The sequence below is a fragment of the Pan paniscus genome, chromosome 2 (assembly GCF_029289425.2).
Source record: "Pan paniscus chromosome 2, NHGRI_mPanPan1-v2.0_pri, whole genome shotgun sequence".
NCBI classification, from domain to species: domain Eukaryota; kingdom Metazoa; phylum Chordata; class Mammalia; order Primates; family Hominidae; genus Pan; species Pan paniscus.
This window is the reverse complement of record NC_085926.1, coordinates 45441129-45453483: the sequence shown is the minus strand read 5'-3', so window position 1 is coordinate 45453483 and position 12355 is coordinate 45441129. Positions and strand designations below refer to the sequence as shown.

Below are 12355 nucleotides of genomic sequence, written 5' to 3'. Positions count from 1 at the left end.
CCATCCCTCACCCTACCTCTTCCATCCTACTTTCCAGGTTAGTTCAACATAGAGGCTGGGCTCAAATCCTGCCAGATGTACCATCTTTAAGTGCTGCTGTTTCATGCTAGCAAGAGATAACCCTGACCAAATAAACATGACTCTGAACTTCCCTGTTCATTTCTATAAGTGAGTTACACTTTAGGCAGAAATAATGTCAGTAATCTGGAGAGAACAGATATCTCCTCTAGGAAAAAGAAACAATTTCAGTCACCTCTCCCAAGGAACCAGAGATTCCTTAGAAAAGATAATTTTTCTCAAGCAGAGATTACCAACACAAAATTAGTTACTTCGATACCATTCTATTCAAGGACTGAATTTGATTTACAATTGGCAAACTTCTAGATCTTGAAGAATATTATTTTGTTCTGATAGATATGAGGCCACAAGGCTGTTAGGTATGGGGACGAGTGAAGGAACAGGTTGTAATTTGCACCTGAAGGAAAATGTCTATCAAAGTCGTATCAAGGTGATCATTCTGGAAGTAAGTTCTTAGTCACCAACCTCAGCAGAGCTGCTCAGTCTCTCTGTGCCATCTGGCAAAGTTTCAATGACTTCAGAGTAGGCCAGGCCCAGGGTTTGGGCTAAGATGGTGTCCTCTGAGCTAGTACTGGGAATTCCTATTCAGAGGAGAAGAAAAGAAAACATTTCCTTCACAAGTGCCCAAATCACAAAACAACTGACAGTACTGACACCCAGGTTTAGCTTCTTAAAGGAGACTATCTCTTTTAGTTATAGAAGTTTTAAAACCACATCACATTAGTTGGGAAAATGGAACACGGTCTTGGAGAAACCCACTGCCAAAACACAACTAGTTTACCATATTGGTATTACTTCCTTTAAGTCTTTTTCCTCTGCTTAGTTTTTGTTTTTGTTTTTGTTTTGAGACAGAGTCTTGCTCTGTTGCCCAGGTTAGAGTGCAGTGGCACGATCTCGGCTCACTGCAACTTCCGCCTCCTGGGTTCAAGTGATTCTCATATCTCAGCCTCCTGAGTAGCTGGGATAACAGGCGTGCGCTACCATGCCTGGCTAATTTTTGTATTTTTAGTAGAAAAGGGGTTTCGCCATGTTGACCAGACTGGTCTCAAACTCCTGACCTCAAGTGATCGCCCACCTCACCCTCCCAAAGTGCTGGGATTACAGGTGTGAGCCACTGTGTCCAGCCTATTTTTTTTTAATAGTTACAATCCTAATATATACATTTTTGAGTGCTTTTTTTTGCCACTGAAAATCATAAGCATTTGTGGAAGCCTCTGTCTTGAATTCTCTCAGTGGCAGAGGGCAGTGGGGTTCTCTCAAGAAGCGGGGCTGACTCCTCCAGCATTTCCTAGCAGTCCTAGAAAAATCCACTCAGTCAGGAAGTCAAAAACTGGTAACTATGTTTTGTTCCCAAAGGCAATAGTACATTCTAAGTAGACATTTATTCTTTAACCCACATATGTCCTTGAGGAGAAGTTGAGCATTAATAAATCACTCACCCAGGGGGGCCAAGGCCCGCTGTTTTGGCTTCGGGTATTCATAAGAATGGGTTTTTTTTCTTTTCCCCCCAGCTCTTTGGTTTTGTAAGGGCAGGATTTCTCAACCTTGGTACTACTGACATTGTGGACTTTGTTGCGGGGGCTGTCTTTTGCATTGCAGGATGTTGAACTGTACCAATAGCACTCCCTGAGTTGTGACAAACAAAAATGTTTCCAAAATTGCCAAATGTCTCTTGGTGGCAAAATCTCCCCTGGTTGAGAACCCCTGCTATAGGGTCATCTGTAAAAGCTGCTGACATACTCATGGATACAACGCATTGTGTGAAAACTGAGAGATATAAAGCTAAGGGTATTACACAAGGTGCTTAAGTCAGATCTCGGAACAACGCCCTAAAACAGTGGTTGAATGTTTGGGAGACATGTTCTAAAGGTCCCAAACATGATGAAAAGCTCTGTGACATGATGGAAAGTTTTGTAGTGTTCTAGCTGAGATTATAGACAAAATGCATCTAATGCGTTGAATAAATGTTGAGTGGAGTTGAAGGATGAGGACAAATGGCAAGCAATAAATACTACCAAAAGGTGTTCATAGTCAAGAAAGGAAAATAGTCATTTACTACATTCTAAAATAGAATTTGGAAGAACTAGGAGTAGTGTTTAAAAGGAGACACTGTAACCACAAAATGTATTTGGCCGTATAAAGGATGCCTCAGGCCATGGTGGTAGTCATGTTATGCTCAGTTGAATGTGAACTATTTCTAACAGTGCAGGTGGGAGGCAAAAACACCACTTTATCTCCTGTTTATTTCTGCTCTTGTTCTTCTTGGAGGGCAAAAAGCAAAAATTTGGAAAAAGTTAATTAAGAAACTATGGGAAATCAAGACAACAGGAGAAACAGTTTTCCATATGCACCTAAAAAAATCCGATTTTTTTCCTTCGAAACTCTCAATATTGTGTCAGTAATGATTCAAAATATCAAACAAACAAACAAAAAACTCCCCCAAAAGCCACATCAATAAAAACTGCCTTTATGTTTATCCCGGCTGGTTATATTAATAAATTTTACTAATTGTAAAATGCATAAAAGTAACAGAAGGAATTATTTCTTTGAACAACACATTTTCTAGGTTTAAATGGTTAGAAGAGAGTAACATCGATTTTCTGCTTTGACGTTTCTTCAAACAACTTCATGAAACACTGATCTGAGCGTTATGAGGGGAAAAATGTGAATTTAAGAAGAAATGCTATTTCTGTGTGCTAGGAAATAGTGTGGAAATAACTTTCTCTGCAAGGTTTCGGGACTCTGGGGACTGGCTGGAATCTACAGTAGGAATGTTGGAATGAAAAATGCACAGGTCTGTCCTAAAGGAGGCAGATTTTGGACAGAGCTGTCTTTAGGTTCCCTTCTCTTTGTTCATTCTCAGACTTCCTGTTACATGACGATAGTTTAGAATGCTCACGAATGAGTAAGGCTGCCAAGGACATCCAATTTACAGTTCTAAATATGCCTTCAATTTTAGTGCTGTTTCACAATCCTTTTCTTGAATAGCTCGAGTTCGCCTCCTCCACAAAGCCTTCACCAAAACCCAGCCCACATCTATCATTTGTGCTTCATTTGAACCCCCGTCCCAGCAGTTGCTGTTGGTTCTATGAGTTTTCTTTTCTTCCTTTTTTTTTTTTAAAGCTGGTAGTATACCTGGGATGGTTCTATAAGTCTTGAAATTGGATTTTCATCTGAGTTGCATTGTTCCTCATATCATATGTACAAGTCTTAACAACAAACTCTACTGGCAAGATTTGTAGGTCAGATACTTCTTATTCTCAGTAGCAACGAGCAAAGTGCAATATACCTAGTATATTTTCAAAATGTAGTTCTGAAACAAGGGATGATTAAATGAAGGGTTATTCATTTTTATGAGGAGGCAAATCAGACCATGGAATCTATAGTCAGCTCTTCCAGATGACAGCAACAGGGGAGTATTTTGATCCTAAGTCTGCAAAATATACCGTTGTGGTTACATTTTAATAGCTGCTTACCTATTTTTGAATCCAGAGAGCCTTCCAAGTCAGCTTTGGCCAAAATAACGACAGGGACCTCCTGCTGGGTGAGCATGTTCACAGCCATTACAGGCGTGAGGCAATCTGAAAATAAGAGCAAATAACTGTGGATGCCACTCAACTGAGACACCAACACCATCTGAATCTCAGAGGAAGCAAGTGAGAAAAATAAGCACTAGAACTTCTGTGCTTTCTGCTAATTGTTAAATAAGTTGTCCTTTGAAGGGTATTAATAGATAATTCACACCAGTGAATAATCAAAAGATTAAATACGCACATGAAAAAATGTTCTTCCATGCTCATGAAAAGTGAAAAAACATTTTTGCTTTCCAGATGTGGAGTAATGACATTCCCTTCACCGTCTTTTCCTTTTGAAAAATACCTCAAATATACAGAAGATGAGAAACACAAAGTCTATCTGTAGTGAAACCAGGGACATCAGAAATTCCAAACCATCATAACACTTGAAGATGGAAGTGGAGAGGGAGTAGAAAATGACTGAGCAGAAAGGAGGGAAGAGATTTCCAGACATCTTAAGACAAAAGAGTTCCTACCCACTTACCCTTTTCTTAGGAGCTACTACAGAAGGTGTTCCAGCAAAATGAAGGGGTAAATCAAGAAAGAGACAGACATAGGATCCAGGAAACAAGGGATCCAACAAAGAAAAAAGTATGAAGACACTCACAGAACAAAGACAGAGGGAAGTTCTAATAGGCCAGGTTGCAGCAGAGGCCTGGAGAATGACCAGGTCAGATCTGAGCAGTACACAGTGCCCTGGGAAGCATCTTTGGGAAAATAAGGAAATGGATAGATTACGTGGCAGGTTGGAACGTGCAGAAAACTGCACTGAGAGGAGTTTCAAAGAAATATGGGGGGTGTACAGGAAGACTTAGCCAGAAATTCAAAGAATACAAAGTAAATGAAAAAAAAAGGAAGACATTATGAACTCTAGGAAAAATAAAAAGTTATATAAAAAGGAAAATGTATTTGGCTCAGTTGAACAATATTTATGTGGCCCTAATAAAACACTTAATTTGGATTTATTCTAACATTGTATTATTGTATTATGTTATAATACAATAATTCTATTACATTGTATTGTTATTTAAAATAACATCTTATTTTAAATTTATATATATATATATTTTTTTTTGTAGAGACAGGGGTCTTGCTATGTCACCCAGGCTGGTCTAAAATTCCAGGTCTCAAGTGATCCTCCCACCTCAGACTCCCAAAGTGCTGGGATTACAGGCAGGAGCCACTGTACCCAGCTAACACTGTATCATCTTAAATGAAGTGTATTACAACTACTGTAACAAGGAGACAAGCCATACGTGCATATATGTGACTATATGGAGAGCTAGAAGCATAATGACCTAAGTAAAGTCTCAGTGGAAGAAGAGATGAGAGATGGTAGACAATTAGTGAGTTCACTTGACTTAATTTACAATATAAGCAATTAACAGTTATAACTTATGAATTCTTACTATTTATAATACTTGCCATGTTTTAAGATTTCATGTAATTATCTACTTTGCAAACCCCAAAATTAAAATAAGCCTAAGAATTAAATCTATAGTTATTTTTTAAATTATTTTTAAGATATTTATTTATTTAGAAATAGGGTCTCACCCTGATCCTCCCACCTCAGCTTCCTGAGTAGCGGAACTGCAGGTGTGTACCACCAAACCCAGCTAATTTTTTTTTTTTTTTAATTTTTTGTAGAGCCAGGATGTCCCTATGTTGCCCAGGCTGGTCTCGAACTACTGGGCTCACACAATCCTATCATTTTGGCCTCCCAAAGTGCTGGAATTACAGGTGAGAACCACTGTGCCTGGCCAGGGTCTATATTTCAAAGAGTAGTGACAGATTATATAGGCATCTAAGCCAGCTCTTATCTTTTATCACCTTGGGTGTCAGGAAGCACAGAATGAGATATGGTAGGGAAACAGTGAAATGCAACCCCAACGGGTCTCCAGCCAGCAGCCATGGTACAGATGTATTAGCTGGGAGACACCTGTTGCTGCAGCTGGCTGAGTGCAGACTCACTTCTCAAAGTAGAGACCCATATTTCTGATTCCATACTATCTTTTCTTTTCTTTTTTTTTGAGACAAGGTCCCACTCCGTCACCCAGGCTAGAGTACAGTGGTGTGATCTCAGCTTACTGCAACCTCTGCCTCCCAGGTTCAAGCAATTCTGGTGCTTCAGCCACCCAAGTAGCTGGGATTACAGGCACATGCCACCACACCCGACTAATTTTTGTATTTTTAGTAGAGATGGGGTTTCACCATGTTGGCCAGGCTGGTCTCGAACTCCTGACCTCAGATGATCTGCCTGTCTCAGCCTCCCAAAGTGCTGGGATTACAAACATGAGCCATTGCACCTGGCCTCCACGCTATCTTTTCTCAAAGAAGAAATGTGTATTTGCAAATTTTGCAATTATAATATGATGTTACCAGGAGGCTGGGAGGTGAGGGGTGATAGAATAAAAGTCACTAGGTAATATCTAGAACTGGTGAATCAAAAGACAGCAGTATAGGCATATACGGCACATGGACAGGCATACAGATAGGGATGTCTATGCCAGAGAAACAGCAGGTGGCACAGACTACCAGTTGACCCCTGTACCTGCCTCCTCTTCTAACTCAGCAATAGAATGTTGAGTTGGACGCATGGCTAGTGTGTTTAGCCAACGGAAGCACTGTTCAGCCTCCCTTGCAGCTAGGTGTGGCCATGGAGGATGTGCAGAAGCAACTGCTAGGTCACAGCCTCAAAGGGAAGGAGCATGCCCTTCTCCCCACCCTTCACCACTTCTTACTTCACTGGAATGCAGATCAAGTGTAGACCAACTTACAAACACAGAGAAGGACAAGACTCTAGAAGGGCAGAGCAGGAAGACAAGACAGAGGATAACTGCCCTAACCACCTCACAAAGTAGACTTATCACACATGCTCAAGAGTTTCATGTAGGTAGAATAAACTCCTGTTTAAGCCTCTGTCATAGCCACTGAACTTGTATCCTAAGAAACATATACCTAAAATAAAAGTGTTTGGTTAAGGAGGCTGCTTTTATTGTTCTTGTTATTATTAGTACTCTTTGACTTTTCATATAATATACGTATATCACTTGGACTTTAAAAAACAAATTAGTTTTTAAAAAGAGATGAAAATTGGAGTGATCTTGAAGTATTATCATTTTATATCTGATAACTTAGCAAAACGTTTTAGCAAGGTGACACTAATGTTTGTGAAGTTGCTGTGAAATGCATACATCATTGGATATGGCACTCTATATAGCCCTCTCAGAAACCATGTAGAAATAGAAATAGAAAATAGAAAAATAGAAAAATGTTTGTAACCTTTGACCAAAAGAACCCCACACTTGGGAATATCTCCTAAGGAAAATTCTATGAAGCAAAGAGCCATGTGGACATAAATGGTCACAGCAGTTATCTCCATAATAGCCCCAAACATGAAAAAAGCCCAGTGTTCAACATGATGGGAAAGACTTAGGATATTAAGGTACATTGAGTTGATAGGACATTATGTATGGATTAAAAAACAATTGTGAAGCCCGCATAAAAACACAGAAATGTTTTCTGATAGCATATTAAGTGAAGGCCAGAAAATAAAGAGGCAGAAGCAGCCTGATTTTTAAGATAATGTGGGAACGTGAGTTAAAAAGTAACATGACCATGTGCAAAAGAATGAAGTTGGACCCTTACTTCATGCCATATACAAAAATTAACTCCAAATGGATTAAAGATCCAATTGTAAGATCTAAAACTATAAAACTCTTAGAAAATATAGTACGTATAAATCTTTGTGGCCTTTTATTAGGCAACAGCGTTTTAGATATAACACCAAAAGCAAAAGCAACAAAAGAAAAAACAGACAAACTTAATTTCATCAAAATGAAAAACTTGTGCTTCAAAGGGCACCATGAAGACAAACTCTCAGAAGTTGAGAACAACTTAGTAGATTACGTATCTGATAAGAGACTAGTATCTAGAATATATAAAAAATGGTTAAAATAATAAAAAGACAAACTAAAATTAAAAATTAAAATGAAAATGAATTTTTTAAAAGGGGCAAGAGAACTGAATAGACATTTCCCCAAAGAAGACATATAAATGGCCAATAAACACATGAAAAGATGCATCAGGGAAATGCAAATTAAAACTACACTGAGGTATCACATCATATCCACTAGGATGACCATAATCAAAATGACCACAGACAATAAGAAGTGTTGGTAATGATGTGGAGAAACTGGAATTCTCATACACTGCTGGTGGGAATGTAAAATGGTGAAGCCACTTTGGAAAATAGTCTGGCAGTTCCTGAAACTTCATGGCCCAGCAATTCTACCCCTAGGTATATTGCCAAAGAAATAAAAACATACATCCACACAAAAATCTTTATTAATGTTCATAGAAGTATTATTTATAACAATAGTTAAAAAGTAGAAATAACCCAAATGTCCATCAATTAATAAAATGGATAAATAAAATGTGGCCTATCCGTATAATGGAGGATTACTTGGAAATAAAAAGGAAAGAAAACGTTATGCTAAGTGAAAGGAGCCAGACAATAAGATGACAAATATTATATTTGATTCCATCTACATGAAATGTCCAGAATAGGCAGATCTACAGAGACAGATGGTAGATTAGTGATTGCCTAGGGCTGGAGATTAGGCAAGAATCGGGGAGGGATGACTGCCAGAGGGTCTGAGATTTCTTTTTGGGATGATGAAAATGTTCTAAAATTGACTGTGGGGATGGTTGTATAAATTTGTGAATATATTAAAAAACATGGAATTGTATACATTAAGTAGGTTCTTATATGGTATGCTCAGTTGTTACAAAAGAAAGTAATATAAAAAAATGTAGTGTACTGCTTGAAAGAGTTGAACTGCTTCTTATTACACATAAAAGTTATATTATACCAGTTTCTCAGTTAGGACAAAAATTGGTCTTTGAACTTAAATATTAGCAGATTTGCAATGAATGCACGGTAGCAGCTCGCATGCTATACCTGGTCAAAATCTATTTCCTAGAAACAACACGATTAAAATCCAAAGTTCCTGAATAGGTCTCTAGTGTTCTCCATATTTCTTCCTTCCTTCCTAATTACTAATGTGTTCAGTAATCATTCCTGTGCTAGTGATGTGATGCAGGAATCTAAGAAAGTGAAATCTGAAGAAACTGAAGCATTTCACAATAGCAGTTAGATAACAGCAAAACACTTTAGTAATTACAAAGGAAACATTCCAGACAAAAAGGTATCTGTCCTTTGCCCTCAGGGCATCCACTGGAAAGAAGGCAGGTCTCTCACACCCTCTGGAAAAACAGACAAATGACTTTCATTTGGTGTTCACCAAGGCAGCAGTCCATATAACTAGTTCCTAGGGATACTGCATGGAAACAGGGCTCCGTGGTCAACTGGGTGTGACAAGAGTGCCTATGACTTCCTCTCTCAGACAGTCACAGTGCACATTAGCACAGCAAAGGTTCTGAGAAGTCCAAAGCAAAGATACCTGTTTATTTTTGTTTATTCCAGATTTTTTGAGCACAGAAGCTTTTCCCTTCACATAACATCAAAGAATTCTACTTGAAACAGTTTGATGGAAAACCAAACCATTACCCCAGATTACAGATCTGCTCTCACCCTTTGTCCTCACCCCATATGGATACTATGGAGACAAGGACAAAACAGTAGTGAGCAATTAATTATTATTTAATGTCCTGGGGCTTCCAGGGAGGCTCTTGCTCTCTAATGTGCCTGTAATGTGTCAATAACAACAGAGTTCCAAGTTGTCCTTTGGAGAGACCTCATCTGCCCTTTCAGCAAAAAATGCATTGTGTAGATAGTTGGTGACTCAGAGCTGAAGTGTGTGGTTCCAAAGCCCCAGGGTTTGAATATTTTAATATTAGGAATGCAAGAAAAGATTTCAGGAAAAGACAGAACAGCTTCTAGAATTCTGATGATATTTCCCCATTGATGCCTTTTATGGCTTCTAGTTCCTATCAAGTCAGAGCTTACATAACATGACTTAAGTCAGATTTGGTCAGCTGAGAAAAGGAGGCGACGTCAATGATTATGGAAATAAACTAAATTTCAAGAGCTCTAGGGGAGCACCTTGCTTTTTTTCCTCTCTTAAAGGAATCTGTGCCAAATTAAGGATGCTAAGCACAAAACAGTACATTTAGTCAATAACATCGGCAACCCAGTTGGCCAGGCTAGAAATCAAGAAATCATCCAGGGATCCTCCACCCTCGCAGCCTTCCACAGACTTCTCAGACCTGTTCCCTCCCTCCATCCTGATCCCTGCTGTTCTGGGGGCCTCGCCATCTCTTTCCACAATTAATGGAGTCAGCCAGCCTGCCACTCTACCATCACCCTGGCCACATGTGTCACTCTCCTCCACAGGGCCCCTCAAAGTTTCTTCTCTACCCACAAGGTCCTCCAAGACCACCTTGGCTGACAGCCCCAATACATGCTCTGCCAGGAAGGCTAAACTTACAAAGCTTACGTGACCTTCCTTAAGTCATATGGATGGATCTAGGACCAGAATCTTGGTCATCTCAGGCCAAATCAGGAGCCGATATGTAGAAATAAACTTAGCAACTACAGGAGCTCATGTTTGAGAATTGAAACTCCTGCAAGTGATAAATTTAGTCACAACTGTGTGCTGCCATGACACTCGGTGGTCACTGCTTCAACACAAATCATCCTTAAAATCTGACATTCAATGAAAAAAAATGAGGTGGTCAGCAATGGTAAATGACAGCAGTGATACAACATCCTGGTTTAAAATGTAATCCCAAAAGCCAGAAGAGGCATAAATCATACATTCCTAGGTAACCTGAATTCACCTTTTGGGAACATTGTATTACACTCAATGCACTGTACTGGCCTTCTGTGACTATGATGTCAAAAATCCAGGGACTTGATGTGCAAATTAATTTAGAGATTTTGAATATACTGACATCTGCAAAAAGAGTATTTCTACTCTGAAAATTAGAATTGGAAAATTTTACTGCCAAGTGTAATGTTCCATTTGGAATAATTTCAGAGATTATTAAAAAGAGGGGAGAAAGTAACTAAATGAGCCCTTCAAATGGAACATTACATTTGGCACTAAATTTGCCAAAATGAAATGACTAGGCCAGGTCAGGTGTGTCGATATCCATGTGTTCATGAAAACAGTGCTGTTTGCGTGTACTAAAAAAATTTCTCCGTTTCCTACATATGAAAATGTTTTGAATTTATACAGTGCCTTTCATCTCAGGAACTCCATCCTCTATAATTCGTTAGCTCATTAACAAATCATAGCTCCCCTATTAATAGTACCTTATTTGTGTCCCCAAATTAGCCATAAGAGAAAATGTAAGGGCTAGAGATGTTTACATGTTTTAGTTTTTCAATTTTAGATATTATTCAGCCACCATAGCCCTCAAGGAATATCAAATTGCTCATGAGAGTAAAACTATGAGATTTCCCTTTAAACTAAACAGTTGAAACATATCCAGTTTTTCTTTTGAGCAAGGAAAGAAAATAAACCTGAGAGAGACAGCTATATTGGGCTTTATAAGCATGCATAGAAATTTTAACTCAAAAGACTCTTTTCTCTATTTCAATACATATTGCAAAGAGGTGAAACTGAGAGGTGACATCTGCCTTGTGTGGGGCGAGTGGCATATGCATCTGGCTGTCCTCTGTTCTGCCTCTCTGGGGCATCCAGTTAAGACTGGAATGGCTCATCTATGCCCCACCAAGAGTGCATGCAGCAGGCTCTTTAGAAAGTGCTCACTGATTTGAATCCGGCTTTAATGGTCTAAGTAAACAAAGTCTTAAGCAGAGAGAAATTGGGATGACATTGTCTATCTCTCCAACCTAGTATTAGGAAATGTTTCATTCTGGTCATTTCAGAGATGGCAACTTAATATCATCATCCAAAACTTTTTTTAGTCAAATGCTATTTCAGACCCCAATAATTCAGATTGTATACTTTGGGTTGAAGTTTATAGTTCATGAAAGAGAATAGGGATGAGATATTTGTGGAAATATTTAAATTACTTCAGAGACTTATTTCTAACTTAGAATGGACTTCTTTTTGCCTACCCAGGCTTCATATCCCCTTATCTGGTAAGAGCCCTCAAGTTTGTTTTGGAGAGCTCCCTCTCCCTCCCTGGGGACAATCTTTGTGGTCTACCAAGGAAGGTGCCTGGCCTCTCTTTGCCAAGAAAGAGGCTGGGGGCCCCAGTTATAGCAGTCAAACACCTTTCCCTGCAAGAGGAGTCTTGAACCAAGTGCTTCAGGCTCTGAAGGCGGTGTTAGAGCAGAATTACTGACAGTGGCACTCAGGGGACTGTCTGTGAGTTCCTGTTCTCCAAACTCTTGGGGCTGCACTCTCCAAGTCCCCCTTCGGACTGCCTCTTCAGCTGTTCCTCTAGCAACGGGCTTCCCCACAGCCTTCCAATGTGTTCTCCTTTTCCTCTGGGTTAGTCAGAGATGGAATCTGTTGCTTGCAACCACAGAATCTTCAAATCTTCACAGACCAAGTACAACTTGATATGCCAATTCTAGGTCAGCTTGATCCATTCATAAAGCAGGTATGTTAAAAATCTGTATGGAGCAGGACACTGCTCAGATGACCACATGAATTCTTTAAAACAATAAAACTGAGTTGGAAAAGTTTGCTCTCATTCTTACTGGCTTCCCTTTGGTCTCTGACAGTGTAGTTTTAGTTGATGGTGAAATTATAAATTAC

General features: G+C 39.3%; 1 protein-coding gene across 2 annotated transcripts in view; it reads right to left on the bottom strand.

Annotated features, from left to right (window-relative positions):
* LARS2 (leucyl-tRNA synthetase 2, mitochondrial) overlaps positions 1-12355 on the bottom strand; it is a 159883-nt gene that overhangs the window by 59554 nt on the left and 87974 nt on the right. For both annotated transcript variants that reach the window (XM_003818489.5, XM_008971820.5), the window contains 2 exons: positions 3555-3659; positions 544-659 (listed from right to left, as the gene is read on the bottom strand). In XM_003818489.5, the coding sequence (XP_003818537.1) occupies positions 544-659; positions 3555-3659 (221 nt within the window). The remainder of the gene's footprint in view (positions 1-543; positions 660-3554; positions 3660-12355) is intronic.